The sequence below is a fragment of the Schistocerca cancellata genome, chromosome 2 (assembly GCF_023864275.1).
Source record: "Schistocerca cancellata isolate TAMUIC-IGC-003103 chromosome 2, iqSchCanc2.1, whole genome shotgun sequence".
NCBI lineage: Eukaryota > Metazoa > Arthropoda > Insecta > Orthoptera > Acrididae > Schistocerca > Schistocerca cancellata.
The window spans coordinates 676,946,459-676,963,330 of NC_064627.1; the positions used below are offsets into that span (position 1 = coordinate 676,946,459).

The 16,872-nt window shown below is 39.9% G+C and overlaps 2 protein-coding genes and 1 long non-coding RNA gene across 5 annotated transcripts in view; 2 read left to right on the top strand and 1 right to left on the bottom strand.

Moving 5' to 3' along the window:
* The window catches only part of LOC126162406 (protein N-terminal asparagine amidohydrolase-like), a 144,205-nt gene extending 134,487 nt beyond the window's left edge, over positions 1 to 9,718 (bottom strand). The window contains exon 1 of one of the 3 annotated variants that reach the window (XM_049918902.1): positions 9,611 to 9,718. The gene's annotated coding sequence lies outside the window, so the exon portion shown is untranslated. Of the gene's footprint in view, positions 1 to 9,159; positions 9,236 to 9,302; positions 9,450 to 9,610 lie in introns of those variants that run through there. The other 2 variants (XM_049918900.1, XM_049918901.1) reach the window with 2 other exon arrangements.
* Positions 1,200 to 3,559, top strand: LOC126162407 (uncharacterized). Its single transcript, XM_049918904.1, has 2 exons — positions 1,200 to 2,565; positions 2,726 to 3,559. Exons 1-2 carry the CDS (start codon positions 2,337 to 2,339, stop codon positions 3,007 to 3,009), a joined length of 513 nt encoding a protein of 170 aa, XP_049774861.1. The 5' UTR covers positions 1,200 to 2,336; the 3' UTR covers positions 3,010 to 3,559.
* LOC126162408 (uncharacterized) lies at positions 9,481 to 10,908 on the top strand. Its single transcript, XR_007535069.1, has 2 exons — positions 9,481 to 9,546; positions 9,661 to 10,908. It is a non-coding gene; the product is annotated as an uncharacterized LOC126162408 (long non-coding RNA).
* Positions 10,909 to 16,872: the final 5,964 nt, after the last annotated feature.

Below are 16,872 nucleotides of genomic sequence, written 5' to 3' on the forward strand. Positions count from 1 at the left end.
GAAAACATGTCACGAAATCCATTAACACTTGGGGAAACATTACAAACTGTCTTCCCAGTTCACTTAATTTTATGAAATGCTGTTATATAGGGTACCAATATCATTTTGTGTCCTAATCCAAAAAGTAAATAATCCCTCCTACGAGGCTCTGAGATTGCACAGATTGTTATCAACACCATCAAACGTACTTCACAACTTACTTGATGTGTTTTAAATTTAGTATATCTGACATCCATAGCATTAACCTCTGTCTGTGTCATTAATTATCTTAGTCCTCCCTCTGTAAGCAGTTTTAACTGTAAAGGTATTTTTGGTTTGTATACTTACAACGTTTGTCAATACAAAAGAATAGAAGACAGGGAGAAATAAGAAAAAACTTTACTAACTGTCTTTGACCCTTGCAAAGAGATCAAAGATCATTACAGAATGCCATTAGGACCTTGTGTGACTTAGGGTAAGTAACAGAGAAAACATGCTGTCAGTCCCTCACCACTTGGAAGTTAGTTGCAATGAACAAGCTGATACACTGGCAAGGACAGGAGTCCAAACCTGTCTTAACCATCACTATGGCAGTACAGTAAAATCAAAAGTGAGTAGACGGATCAGGAGGCAGCATGCAGAATTTAGGACTAAGAAGTTCTGCAATCATGAGCATGGGGAATATTGGACTAAGAAGTTCTGCAATCATGAGCTTGAGACAGGCTGAACTTATTGTAGGATTAATGGCTGACACACAGTGGGTATAGAGAAGGTTGTCCCTAAGAGTAGACTATGTAGCAAAGGGGATGAAACCGGATCACATTTAGTGTCAATTTGAAGCATTGGAGGCCAAAAGACAGAAAATATTTGAGTCATCAGTACCCAAAGAAACTGTGTTGTCTCATAACAAACTAGTAAAGGGTGTCCTACAACTCTTTTAAGGGTCCTGGCAGCATAGTCTATATCAATTCAGGCAGGCTAAGAAAAAATATTACCTTCATAGTCTTGGATGTTATTGAACATAGCATATGTTAAAATGAAGGACTAAGTAAGGAACACTTATTTTTTTTGTTTTCTCCAAAAAAAATTTCTGCTCCGAGATACAGCCCTCCAAAGACGACACTGCGCATACCATTTTGAAGATGTGAATTTTGGAAAATTTTTAAAATGATGTATCTCTATATATATATATTGCTTTATGATTACAAAGAAACCCTACATCTGGACTTATCTGACAAAGTTCTTTTACTATAGCATTCTGAACTTTTCTTATAATTTATGGGAAATTTTTTATTTTTTTAAAAAAATACCAATCCATAAAATTTTGATTTTTTTTTCTGTTGGTTAGTACCATATAGTTCTTACATTCCCAAAAAGGAAAGCTTACACTTTTAGGTTGAACAGGTTTTATAAACAATTGAAACTGTTGCCGTACATAAAACCTGTTTAATTACCACATTATCACACAATAGGCTCATAAAAATCAAAACCTAGTCTTATTTAACATGATTTTAGTTTTGAAAGATGAGTAAGAGACTCATTTTTCAAACATTTTAAATGGTTCCAAAATGTATGTGAAAGATCGAAAGAAGGTTTCAATTTATGCAACTTCTGTGCACACTGTTTAGTACTGAAATTAGCCAGTCAATGAACTAAAAATGTGTTCGACTGCTTCAGTATCTTCCTTCGATATACAGTAATGCATTCCTGTTGAACCAATAGGAATGGTAGCACTTACAGTCTTCAAAATACTGTGAGCAGTGGTGGCTGGAAACCTGTATCCAGCAGCTGGCCCATGTAGTAGCATAAAGTTCACTACAATTTTGTTTAACTCATAGCTAGTGTCTATAATCTCTTCAATCCACCAGTCATGGTCATACACCAACGCCACCTAGAAACAAAGCCTACACACACAATTCTGTGGGAGCTGTGACATCAGCGTTCTGCAGCTGAGCAGTGCTATCTGTGGTTGAAGCAGTGTTTGGAAGCATGGTCACGGCATGGGTTTGTTTTTGTAGCAGTGTTTGATAGCATGGCTTTGTTTTTATAACATTTGTGGCGGAAATCTTGTTCTCACTGTTATATATGATTCGGAGTGTTATTGATCATCTGTTCAAAATGCCACGCAAGTGCTGCATTCCCTATTGTAGGGGAAACTACGACAACGGTCCAAAAGTTAGCATCTTTTCATTCCCGTCTGATGAAGCCTTAAGATTGAAATGGATCACTGTAGTTCATAGGAAAGACTGGAAACCCAGTAAACAGTCCATTGTAAGTATCTTAAATTTAACTTATTTCTGTATGGTTACTCTTTTTAATACTGTTATGTTACAGAACTGAAAATTCAAATCAATAGCATGACTATAACAAAGCATAATACTTTTAAGCTCACTTTATGCAGTCCTCAGTTAGATTTCATTTGTCAGTTTACATTCTGCCTTTACGTTAACAGTAAAATATATGCTTCTTTTCAGATATGTGAACTGCATTTCAATGCAGACGACATTGAGAAAATTACCAGTGCTTACGACCCAAAAACTGGCAAACTCCTTACAGCACCTTTGGACCGTCCACGTTTAAAGAAAGGTTTGGGAAAATTTATCGTAAAGAATACTTGTAATCAGTTTACAGATGAATGTACAGGTTCCTTAATTTTCTTACAATAGTGTTAGATATGTAACACAGACAAGTACACCATGAAAAATTGCAATACGAAACTCATGTTTTTATCTCTCTCTATTTGCAGATACTGTACCATCAAAGTTGCCAGGATGCCCTACGTATTTATCTTCAAAACAAGCACCAGCTCGAGAAGATCCAGAGAGTCGTCACGAACATTTGGAGAATCAAGCACTTGACAAAGTCATTGAGCAGAGTGTGAAATCACACACAAAAATGGTGGAGAAGATTTCATTTGCTAGGTTAGAAGAGTTTAAATCAAAATTATCTGATTGTGAAAAGCACAGTGACTGGGTCACAGTAACCAAAGCAAACAATTTGTGTCTTGTGTTGTTAAAGGATGTTCCTTAGCTTTTTTTAAGTGTTGTGTGTCATGTCGTTATAAATAGTGATTTAGTGTTGAGTGCATTTGTGAAGGAAGCTGAGCTAAAGTGTGCTGGTAAGATCAAATTACCAAAGCAAGTAAGTGATACTGATAGAGTTAGTAATATTTTGAAAGAGTTGTACGTGATGTTTTATATAAATGAGGCTCCAGTTGAGGCAAGTTTGTCTTGCATTGAAGACATTTTGGACAACCTGTTAGAAAAATTACCAGAAAGTGAGCATAAAATTAAATTTTTGAAGGAAGAAGTTTCATTTCAAGATTTAAAAGTCCAACACAGATTAGGTATGGGAATGATTCAATGATTTTATGGTCATTAGTTTATTCTATCAGTCCACATGCATATAGGTTTTTGAGAACTGCTAGTAATTTTTCCATTCCAAGTCTCAGTACATTGTCAAAACTTTGCAGTAAACTTCCAACTCACCCAATCATTGAGCAGCAGAGTGATCAGTTTCTCAATTACATTTCACAAAAAGTTAGTGTTTTATCTGTAAATGACAAAACTGTCCTCCTGTTGATGGATGAGATTTATTTAAAGTCACAACTTGACTATAAAGTTGGCAATGTTGTAGGTGGTGCTTTTAACTCAGATGTGTTTTTGTGTGCAACAAGTGCTTATGTTTTTATGATCCAGAGTATGGATTCAGTGTACAAAGATGTGGTGCATATTCTCCCAGTTCACACAATTCAAGGTGATGTTCTGTTCTCAGTTATTAAACATTTGATTATTAAACTAGAAGCAGTGGGATTTCAGGTAGTAGAAGTAGTTGCTGACAATAATGCTATTAATAAGAAAGCTATTTCACACTTTTCTCCCCCCCCCCCCCCCCACCTCTAGTGTACAGATAAAATATGTTCATCCTGCGCAGACTTCTGCAGACCGCTCACTTTACTATTTTGTTGATACTGTACATATTTTAAAATGTATACGGAACAACTGGTTTAATGAAAATGACCAAATTATGTGCTTTCCTTCTTTTAGTGACAGCTTGAAGGGACTACATTTACTAGAAAAAGGTGAACTGTTGCAGTATGGCAGCACTTTAACACTTAAGTCATTATATCCAAATTCTTTTGAATGGCAAAATGTGAAATTAGCACTGCGTATTTTTAATAACATGACAGTTGTTGCAATGCAACAACTAGGTGCAAGAAAAGAAACTGACAACTGGGAGGGTACTGCCACATTTGTAAAAATAATAGGTCAGTGGATTGATGTTGTTAATGTTAAAATGTTGATTAATGGTAAAAGGCTAAGGAATGTTTACCAAGAACCGATTACTCTCAATTCTGTTTTCTGGAAATTTGTTGTTTCTCTCAGTACTTGTCAAACATTTTGTGGATCTCCCCCTGCAAGCGCACGCTTGTGTGTGTGTGTGTGTGTGTGTGTGTGTGTGTGTGTGTATGTGTGTGTGTGTGTGTGTGTGTAGTTACAGTTTTTACAATCAAAATTTTTTATTAAAGTGAAGCTTGTTAAGTATCATATGTCCCATTTTCATAAGTTATTAAATGAAAAAAGTTCGATAAATGGTTTACATTATTTGTGGTGAATTTTGAAGGTCCTAGTGCAATTTTATTCATAGTCAAGGAAAATCATTATTACTTATGTAGTCTAAACTATCATGTGGAAGGTTACCTAATTATAAAATCGAATATGCAGCAAGGCAATGCTGTAAGTGCTTAAAATTTTACGTCGCCTAAAAAGTAGATAGTGGTGACTGAAAAAATAGGATAAATGGTTTATAATATTTGTAGACAAATTTTGAAGGTCCTAGTGTATTTTTTTCGTATTCAAGGAAAATCATTATTCCTTAGGTAGTCAAAATCTTGTGTTGGTTACGTAATTGTAAGATCTAAGCAGCAGCAAGGTGACGCTATAAGTGCTTAAAATTCTAAAACGTAGGTACTGGTGACTACATAAACTGCCTTTGAAGACACAGGATCCAACATTTATATAAATCTTTTTCACTCGATCATGTTAAGCCACAGTTTATCATTTACAAACTAGGCGATACAGTATGCATTACTCCCTTAATTGTAGGTTTCATTGTTTTCGTTACTTCTATTGTTAGTTAAATAGTGAATGTGCATTCCCTTGCACTACTTCAGTGCTAATTTCTGAACTCAGCCACAGAGCCATGACGTCACAGCAGGCATTGTGATGCTTTGTTTCTAGCCACAAACGCCACAAACATTCCCTTCTCAAGTTGTGAATCTGTATATTATCCTGCTGTTTCTGAAGTGTTGGGCGAACAAACAAAATTTCTTCTTTCTTGCTCTTTACAGTGCGTGCAATACGAATTCAACCATCACCTCGAGTCCGCTAAATGTGTCTTCCGAATTCCTTTCATAGGAGTAGTTTGTTTGGATCATTCTTCTTTTCTCTGCTCATGGAATTCTTCGATTTCCTCTTTGGACAAAAGAATGAAGGCTGTGGATGTGTAATATTTCACGACTCTTATCAAAGTCTCAGTATTCTGAATCACAGCTGTATTTGGTCAGGAAAGATTATGTTTTATAGCACTGTGCTTCAGCAGGCCTCCCACACCATCACAAGGCACCTTCCCGTGACCAGTAGCACCGTTTACCCAGTCAGTTGGCACAAGTAACTTACTCAAACCAAACAGCTGGTAATGTTTTTAAAATGAGTAGGAGCACCATCAGAAATAATGATGATCTTCTCTGCCCCTGTTTGCAGTTGAAGAATTTTGCACATTGCTAGTAAAGCATGTGCTGAATCATCACTTATAACTGAATAACTTGTGGTCTTGTTTTGAAAATATGTCACTCCTGTAAAAAATTGAAACCTAGTCATTACTCCAATGATACCCTTGTACTTCTTGTGGGAGAGTTACAGACCAGTTCTCAGCAAAATCACAGTGAAGCACTTTACATAGTTCTTCAGCCTGTACACACCCTTTCACTTCCGCAAAGTGTTGTTGTTGCAATTTCTTCAGATACTGGAGTGTTATTGCTTCACTGTCCATTTACCAAGTTTATCAATGAAACTGTCAAAGGGAACAGTTTTCTTAATTAGTTTATTTTCCTCCCATGTCGCATTCATGTAATTTCTGCAGAGTTATCTGCTACATCTTCCAGGCAAAGTGTCTGTAAAGACAGTCCTCCCTTTCCAGGGCAGTCACCACATTCTTGAAACAAACAAGTCTCTTGCTTTACCAATGACTTCACACGACCAATCAAGGCGTCATATGTGATGTGTTCCAGTAAGTTCTTCAAAGTTACCACACCAACTTCAAACTTCATGCAGCACACACATAAACAGACATCTCTAGGTGGGTGTGGAACAACCCACTTAGTCATAGTGCATAATATTTCGATCTTCCAATATGTGAAGTAGTATAGTGGCTCTTATAAATTGCAAAAGTTTCTTTAATACCGTGAGTTATCTCTTCACTTTCACAACTTTCTGACCTTCAATTATTAAAGTTATAGTGTCTTTTTTGTTGGCACTCTGGCAAGAACAGTCCCATTTACCTTCCAGATAAAATGACTGCACTATTTGAACTTGAACTGCTTCTACAGTATGACCATAATAACTGAACTGATATTTGTGAAAAATCCCTGGCAAGAGGTGCAAGAGTGCTCAGGTTCACTTTCTTCGACAGAATTTCTGCTTTGAAGAGTGTTTGCTGTATTGCATTCATCCATAGCTTCAGTAATTTCTATGTGCTTTCTTGATGCATAGAGCTTATGAGTCAACTTCACTGACCACGGTATCTTAACAGGAATAACACCTACCTCTGTAGGTGACTGGTTCATGGTATTTAATTCTTCCTCTATTGATGCAAAATCTTCACCATCTGCACCATGGGAGACTTCACCTTGTTCAGATACTGTCATTGTTGTTATTCTGTCAAAACAATTAGAACACAAACAGTCATCACTGGAAACATCTTCACTTTGAAACAGTCTTCAAATGAGAACACTTTTTCCCAACCTGAAAAAGTCTGTTTTTTTTTTCTTTTTTTTCTTTTGTCTTATATATCACTCTTTTATGGATATGCAAATAGTAAGCATATTTCACTCTCATGTGGCCCAAGTCAGAAGATATTTCAAACAGTTATTTTCACAAAACACACTGTGTCAACTGGCAAATTCCTCACGAAAACACAGAACTCTGGCATATTCCTCACAAAAACACAGAACTCATTGGATAGTGTCAGATTTCTTTGACAGCTCTTCGGTAAACAAATTAGCACTGAACACCTACAATACAGAAACATAAAATGAACAACCATGACAAAGAAACTGACAAGAAACTACAAAAAAGTGTAAGAAATATCTGCAACAATGAAAGTGATAAGAAATAACTGCAACAAAGACAATAGAAATAAACATTGCAACAAAGAAATTAGTAAGAAACAACTTCAGTTAAGACAAACATTATCCTTGAAAGTTAAAAATATTATCTAAATTATAAAAAAGAATTCAAATGGCGACAGTAGAAGAACTTTGACAGATATGTCAAAATGGAGGATACCATTGTAATCATAAAGCAATTATCTTTCAAAAGAAAAAAAAAAAAAAAAAAACTCTTAACAAAACATCTAGACCTGTTACAGAGATACAGCATTTTTAAAAATTTTCCGAAATTAACATTTTCAAAATGGTGTTCGCAGTGTCATCTTTGGAGGCCTGTATCTTGGGGCAGGAATTTTTTTGAGGGGGGGGGGGGGGGGGGGGGGAATGCATGTTTCTTACTTACTCCTGAATTTTAACATACGCTAAATTCAATAACATCTGAGACTATGAAGGTAACTCCCTTGCCTAAAGTGATACCATTTATGCCTGGGTGAATTTACTAGTATGGCAGGGAGAGAATTGGAACAATAAACTCAGTTTCAGTGTGGGCAATGACCACTGCTGCTTTAACCACCTGCGTAAATCAAATCAAATACAAACATTCTTTGAAATTTTCAAGGTAGGGGGGATAAAATACAGGGGCAGAAAGGTTATTTCCAACTTCTATGGAAACCATAAGTCAAAAGCCATCAAAGAAAAGTCATAACAGAGAAGGGCATGAGACAGGGTTGTACCCTATCACCATTGTTATTCAATTTGTATATTGAGCAAGGTGCAAAGGAAATGAAAGGAAAATATGGAGCAGGAATTAGAGTCCAGGAGGAAGAAATAAAAACTTTGAGGTTTGCAGTGACACAGTAATTTTGTCAGATACGACTAAGGACTGGAACAGCAGCTGAACACAACTGGTAGTGCCTCAAAAAGAGTTATAAGATGAACATCAAGAACAGTAAATCAAGGGTAATAGAACATATGTGAATTAAATCAGGTATACTGAGGGAATTATATTACGAAATGAGACTCTAACAGGGGTAGACGAGTTCTGATATTTGGGCAGCAAAATAATTTATGATGGCCAAAATAAAAGGGATGCAAAATGCAGACTGGCTATAGCAATAAGTGCATTCCCAAAAAGTTGTTGCATTTGTTAACATGTATTAGAAATTTAAGTGTTATAAAGTTTTTTCTGAAGGTACGTGTCTGGAGTGTAGCCCTGTACAGAATTGAAATTTATTTATTTATTTATTTATCTTACAGCTCGAAACATGTATTTAACATGCATGGGCAATGTTATAATAATTACATTTAGATTATTGATACACAATATAAATAGATTACATGCTACTAAGTAAAATATCATTTAAGTATATTTAATGTGTACAATGGATAACTCAGACAAGGAAGGAATAGAAGATTCTGAAATTCGGTGCTTCAGAAGAATGCTTTAGATTTGACATGAAGGGAATAGAAGCTTTTGAAATGTGGTGCTTCGGAAGAATACTATGGAGATACTGGATCAAATTATTGATATTGGATTTAAGCGGGGGGGGGGGGGGGGGGGAAGGAGGGGGATGGATGTAAAACTTTTAGATGAAGACTAATGGTTGAATAGAGTAAGCAGGTTCAAATGGATGCAGGTTGCAGTAGTTATGTAAAAATGATGAGGCTTGCACAGTATAAACTAGTACCGAGAGGTGCCTCAAGCCGGCCTCCGAACTTAAGAGAACAACAACATCTATAGTACAGATTGTAATTCACAACCCCAAAACAGTGCTTAATATTAAATGCTACACCTTTATTCGCGAACAATAGTTATAGGATTTTCACCAGCACGACACACGACTGAAATATGTACACTATCAACAAAACCAACAACATCTATAGTACAGATTGTAATTCACAACCCCAAAACAGTGCTTAATATTAAATGCTATACCTTTATCCGCGAACAATAGTTATAGGATTTTCACCAGCACGACACACGACTGAAATATGTACACTATCAACAAAACATTCACTGTTATGTTCTACCTTTCGCAACGCGACACAAGTTTGTTTACACACAAGCGAACATGTGCGTCAATTATCGATCTGTCGATCTTACGTTATCGACACTCATATTGGTATGGTATTATATAAAATCGCAGTTGACAATTCTCCGCCGGGGAGGCGGTGAAAAGGTGGCATAATATTATGCGGTTAACCATTCTAAAGTTTTACATTAGCTACTGAAACGTGTATTACCATTACGAATCCACATTGTTTCATCACTTGTGTCTCGACTACTTTTTCAGTTTTCAACGTTATTTGGTCTATCACGAGAAGAGCCGAAGTCTTACGAAAGAGCGGACAACCACGCTTTGTTCTTTGGTTTGATTGATGTCTGATGTTCAGAGTGAAGTGAGGCAAAAGCTCTGGTTACAGTAAGAATGTAAGAAACGTGATTTGTCGATCGCACCAGAAGAGACCAGATTTGATTTTTTCTAGAAGTTCAGTCATTGGAGGACACAGACTGGAAGAAACATTTTGTTCTTTAATGTGCGTCGTATTATACTTCAGATACGTTACGAGCCATTTTTTGCCATCATGCAGAACATTATGTATTTGCAAGTAACACCACAGCCTAACACCTCACACCACATGAAAAGGCAAGGGAGTAACAAGATACAAGATGTCAGCACTTAAGTAACCTTGACTGCAGATGGGAGCTGCAAAGTCAAATATTTGACTAATCATGCGGGTCATCTGAATGTTATAAGTCATTTGGTCATAAAGACGGTGATATCAGTGTAGAGAAGCAGGTTGACGAGTGTAGAAAGGCAGGTTGACGAGATCAACATTAGAAATAACACCGGTATGCTGTTATACAACCCCCAAAATACAAGCAGTCAAAGGGATTCATTCCTGAGAAAAGGAGACTTCGTTTTCATTGTTATGAGTACTAAAGGCGAAACCCAGTAAAAAAAAAAATATGGTACGGGAGTGACTATTTGCATCGATGGAACTTAAGGTCATGATTTTGAAATTTGATTATTGCATATGACGACATGACACTAGGTTTTTCTGGTGATTCCTTTATTACAAACAGATCGCATCAAGAGTCTAATGGATTAACACTAAATATTGAAAAAACAACATATTCAATTTCATGCATCAACTTATACTGACAGTCAAAATATATTAATGGTGTGACACTTCTGAGTTTCTGGGCATTATAATTGATCACAAGGTAAACTGGTGTGGGCATATTCTAGATCATAAAAGACTAAGTGTAGCAACTTATGCCCTGCATGTAATTACCCCTGTTGGTGATATGAATGCTATCAAAGCAGCTTACTTTGGCTATTTCACTCCATCATGTCATATGGTATAATTTTTTGGGATAATCAGTATTTAGCCAAAAAGCCCTTTACAGCACAAAAGAGAGCAATTAGAATCATGAGTGTTATTCGACCAAGATATCGTTGCAGAAACCTGTTCCATCAGCTCCAAATATTAACCACAACATGTTGGTACTAATTTTCTTTGATGTTTTTTTTTTTCCTTGAAAAACTGTTCTCTTTTTACATCCAAAAATGCATACCATGATCACAATACAAGATCTAAAAATGATTTACATGGATATCCAAAACAGCTAAGTGTCGTACAGGAAGGGGTTCATTATTCTGCCACAAAATCCTTGCATTACCTTCCATCTGATATCAAAGCCCACATTAATTCCCCACCTACATTCAAATTAAGAAAATACCTTATGGATAAGTCCTTCTACTCTCTGGGTAGTGTAGCAACTTATGCCCTGCATGTAATTACCCCTGTTGGTGATATGAATGCTATCAAAGCAGCTTACTTTGGCTATTTCACTCCATCATGTCATATGGTATAATTTTTTGGGATAATCAGTCTTTAGCCAAAAAGCCCTTTACAGCACAAAAGAGAGCAATTAGAATCATGAGTGTTATTCGACCAAGATATCGTTGCAGAAACCTGTTCCATCAGCTCCAAATATTAACCACAACATGTTGGTACTAATTTTCTTTGATGTTTTTTTTGTCCTTGAAAAACTGTTCTCTTTTTACATCCAAAAATGCCTGCAGAGTAGGCCTAATCAGTAACTGTGCTTGTAATTTTTTATTGTATTTCCTATTTATATTGTAGTCTCCATTTATATTATGTGAGCTGTAATTTGTATTCACTGCCTAAGATGATCAGTGTATGAATTTTCTTTTTTGTGTACCAAAAGTTATCTTCAGTAGTTCACGTCATGTTTATTTGAACTGTATCTATTTAATTTTAGTTAACCCTTTAAGCTTATATCACCATATTGCTACTTTCTTGTCATTGTACTAATGTTTATTGTCTATCTATAAAGATGTAAACCTGACTCGTTCCACATCGTTATGATTCGTCACTATATGGATTCATGTAATTTGAAATAAATAAATAAAAAAAGGTGCCATCTTTGGTTTATGAATAAGGATTGAAGGAGGTAAAGTATGTGAAATCAATTTTGTATTTCACTATATTGTCCAGGTGATGCAACCATCAAGGGCAGGAATCTTTCAAAGAGTTGTGTATTGAGTGCACCAAAGATCAGCGGTCTGTGTATAGGATGAGAGATCTGCCCTCTGCATCATCTTTAAACTGGCAGACTGCCTCATAGTTCAACATCATAGGCGGAGCATTTGTGCAGAGAATCCGTCAGGTTACGAGAGCCGAAGAAAAAAAAAAAGAGTTGCCTGTTTTATGTCTGCTACTTCTTGCTGCAGAACTGTGCCGGAGGTATAGTCACATTTGACATAATTGTCAATTAGGTAGTGGATTAGTCATTAGTAGGTAATAGGTATGCAAAAGTCATGGCAATTGCAGTCTTTAATTTCATCAAAGGCATGTTGCATATATGGTGTCCACTCAGCCTTATGCTTATTGTTCATGTTCTTGCCAGCTAAAACTTCTGTGAGTGATGCCTATATGGTGGCGACATTAGACAGACGTCGATGATAGTATGGGAACAGGATCGGTAATCGGGATGTAGAAAACTTAATTCCCATATATGTCGTAGCTCGTATATATTTACACTTGACACTGCGTCCGTACAGAATGAAGTATAACAAAGAACTGACTAAAGTAAAGTTAAGATGGAGGCTCGACAGAGCACTTAGAGTTCACAGATATTAAGTTTCGTGGTCAATATGAACTATTGACGCCACACAGCCCCGCCCACGGAGTACTACAGATGTCCGAGGGTGAGGGCGTGCGGGTGTCGATGACAGTGGAAATCGTGTGTAGGCAGGCACACCACAATTATTTCCATCTCGAACGAGGTGGGTTTTGCAGGCGGGGCGGCAAGAGGCAGGTCCACTTCATAGTCAGTCAGCCACCATGGCCAGATGAGATGGCGGCCAGAACGGGAGGCATGTGTGGCCCTTAAGTGGATCGAGCCGTCCATAGAAATGAAGGCATGTAGAGATGCTCAGTCACACTCATGCGGGAGTGTGAGGTTGTGTGCAATGTTGACATGTAAGGGACCGTCTGGTGGTGAGACCTTGGTATCTGTCAAAAGAATGAGCACTCGGTCGCCAAATGTCACTATAGATGCGTCGTTCACTCGGTGCAGTGGCACGCTGCAGGACAAACTGATAGTAGGTGTGCGTGTCTCCAACATTGGAGGTGAGAGCGTGAAACCTGAGCAGGGTGAAACGGGGTGAGGTCGGGAAACCAGCGAACGGTGGCGAACAGTCTTCGGTGGAAGAGGTGTGTGGTGAGGTTGATGGGAGCATGTCTTCATTCTCGATCAAGGATGGCTTGTCTGCAGAGTCCGACTGCGGCAGTGTGAGACCATCAGGGTCGACGAAAGCTGGTATCAGGTGATGCAGAGAAACTGTCTGTGTGCGGTCTTTTATCATGATATCAAAAGTTGTTTCCCCCCACATCTGAACATTGTAGGATCCAAGATAAGGAGGTTGAAGAACCGCATCATCACACAGCATGATGTGGGAGCAGTTCGAGAGTGCAGTGGGAACACAAGTCTCGGGCGGTGAGTGACTGATGGGTGGGTGCAAACGCATTTGTTGAAAATGCATGCGCATCTGGCTAATGAAATCTGGCGATGGGGGAAGATTCTCGCTAACCTGGGGAAGAATAAGTTCCCTGGTAGGACTGGATTCTCGCCGAAAACAAATTCGGATACAGTCCCCTGTAGGTCAGGTTTATAGGCCGAGCATAGACCAAGTAGCACCCACGGGAGAGCTTCCGACCAGAGACAATCATGGCATCAAAGGGCCGTCTTGAGGGTGCGGTGCCATCTCTCCACCAACCCATTGCTTTGTGGGTGATAGTTGGTAGTGTGTTTTTTTTAGATATTGCAGAGGATGGTGAAAAGGGAGGATTCGAACTGTCGACCCTGATCAGTCATGATAGTGGTCGGGCACCAGAAACAAGCGATCCACGAGCCAATGAAAGCCTTGGCTACCGCCTCGGCAATAATGTTAGGTAGATGAACAGCCTCGAGCCATCGAGACAAACGGTCAGTAGTTGATAAGATATATCTATTGCCCTCCAAAGAAGGAAGAGACCCGGTCAGATCAATATCTATGTGACGGAATTGTCCTGTGGGAATGTCGAACTTGCCCAGAGGCAGGGAGGTGTGGCGGCTGATCTTGTCGCGCTGGCAAATGATGCAGCTGTGTGCTCATGTTTAACAGTCCCATTTGATATTCTTCCAAACAAAAAGTACTGACACGAGATGTGTGGTGGCTCAAACAGCCAGGTGGACTAGGTTATGCAGGGCATTGAAAACCTGTCAGCACAGCCCGGGCGGGAGCAAAGGGCATAGGGTGCTGGTCGAAGAATCATACCACACCTCGTCGGAAATGCCAGGAAATTTAGCCTTTGTGAAAACAAGTGATGTTTGTGGGTCTTGTAGGAGAGCCTGAGAATCTTTGTCAGAAGCTTGGAGGGAGGCCAGATTGGAAAGATCAACAATGCGGGAAACAGTACTGATTCACGAGAAAAAATCCGCAGTAATGTTGTCTGCACCCTTGATGTAACGGACGTCCGTTGTGAATTGAGAAACCAGGCCAAAGTGGCGGTAAGATTGAGGGGGTGGGTCCTCAGGTGGGTTGCAGAATGCTTCTGCCAGTGGTTTGTGATTGGTGAGGACGAAAAACGAACGTCCCTCGACGTTGGGGCGGAAATGTTTGATTGCCTTGTAAGCAGCAAGGAGCTCTCTATCTAATGCAGAATATTTTCTATGAGCCATAGATAGTTTTTTGGAGAAGAAATGAAGGGGAGAAACCATGTTGCCCTTGCGCTGTTGCAACACTGTCCCCACCGCGATGTTGCTGTCTTCCGTAGTGATGAATAACTATGCCAAGGGGTCAGGGTGGGCGAGGGTCACAGTGTGAGCTAAAGAAGTCTTCAGAGCCTTGAAGGCTTCTAGCATTGGAGCAGTCCAAGAGACGGGTTTGATATCAGAAGTTTGTTTGCATGATAGCGCGTCTGTCAGGGGTGCCTCAACAGTGGCGGCAGGAGGCAGATGGCGATGACAGAAATTTATAGTGCTGAGGAAACAGCGTAGCACTTTGTAAGTAGCCGGGGGTGGCAGAGATGTGATAGCCTCCACACGAGATTTGGGAGGCTGTATTCTGTCAACAGAGATGGTGTAACCTAGAAAGGAGACTGACATCTGGCGCAACTGAAACTTGCCTTTGTTGACCTTGACACCATTGGAGTTCAAGGTCTGGAGGACCGTAGACAGATGATTTTCATGTTCCTCCACTGAGCTGCTGAAAAGAAGAATGTCGTCCAGATAAGCAAAGCAAAACTCGAAGTGTAGCAAGATAGAGTCAACGAAACGTTGCCATGCTTGTGCCACGTTATTTAGGCCGAACAGTATGAAGTGGTATTGGAATAAACCGAGCGGCATGATAATAGCCATCTTAGGAATGTATTCCAGCACCACGGGAATATGGTGGTGGGCGCATTTACAGTCAACAACACTGAAAATTGTGGCGCCCGATAACATATGAGTGAAGTCATTGATGTTCGGCACTGGGTAATTGTCCATGACAGTACGAGCCTTTAAGTGTCTGTAATCGCCGCACATTTGAAAAGATCTATTGTGTTCAGGGACAAGGTGGATTGGTGAAGACCAGTTGCTGTCTGAAGGTTGCAGAACACCTGCTGCCAAAAATTCATTAATCTGCTGCTGCAACTTGATGGGGTTGAGGCGTCAGACCTTGGTTCTGATAGGAGGGCCGCCAGTGGTAACTATTTGTGTGTCATTTCATCAGTGGCGGAAGAAACTGAGAGGTGCACATGAGATTGGTTAATGTCCTGGCAGCGAGTCTTCGGACGAGTAGGGCGCAACGAGGTGTAGCCGTTAGCGTGAGTGGGAAAAGGTAGCATGAAAGTCACATGTCTCTTACGGGAGCATGGCGTGCGCTTGTGTGGAGGGTGTGGGTGCACACGCAGCGCCAAGCGCAGGGGAACAGGTGGCGACTGCTGTTAACCTTGCACTGGACAACCAGCACGGGCGAGAGCAGTGTTGGTGTCACATGTGGGGCCACAATGGCCACTGGGTCATGTGGCCAGTGAGTGAGAGAGGGGGAAACTTATCAACACGTGCTGTGGGCGTGCGCGCAGTTGTCATTAGCAGCACTGTTTGAAACACATGGCACTGGATGAGGCGAGCGGTTGGAACGTCACACGCAAGTAAAGTTTGTCGACTACCTTGGTGAGAGTTCGAGCTAGGCTCAGCTGAACAATCTTGTTTAGGTGACGGCGCCGCAGACTGCAGTTGCAGAAGCGAGGTAAGTGGCGTGACGAGCTCGCTGTAAGTGGATGCGATGTGTTGTTTCAGTTTCTCATTGTCCTGGCGAAGTTGCGTCGCCGAGTTGTATTCTGACAGTAGGTCGGTAATGCAGGTCACAATGTTTCCCGCAAGGGCGGAGCACTCATGTATGATATCGTATGTTGCGGTGGAAACAAAGCATTGGACATAGGTGCAGGTGCACAGAATGTGAGTGTTCATAGGATGGTGGAGCACTGAACCCAGTACGACTTTCGGAGATAGTTCATAATGAGACAAAAATCCATACCAAGGTTCTGTTCATCAATGTCGGCAATGTAGAATGTCCACGGAAAACGTAGAGACGGAGATGGGGTCACTGTAACCTTTACTGAGTCTGAGGTAGCCAACTTCGATGCATTGTCAACTCGTAGAAGTGACTTCGCCTGTGAAGAAGTGGGCGGAGCCATCGAAGTAGGTATGATCGACACGTGTTGACCAGAAAAGCTAGACCTGACGCAATGTCAGTCACATAAAGACGACCACTCGGCCAGGCTGACAAGTGAACAGAGTGTAATGTAAGAAGATGCCTGTTAAGTTCCCTGCAAGACTTGGCATCTCTTAGATGCTGCTGTCAGCATTTGGATGTTGGCATGGCAACCTGCACTTCTTGGCATTGTCGCCGAACACTTCGTGGTACCAGCAGAAAGAGTGAGGA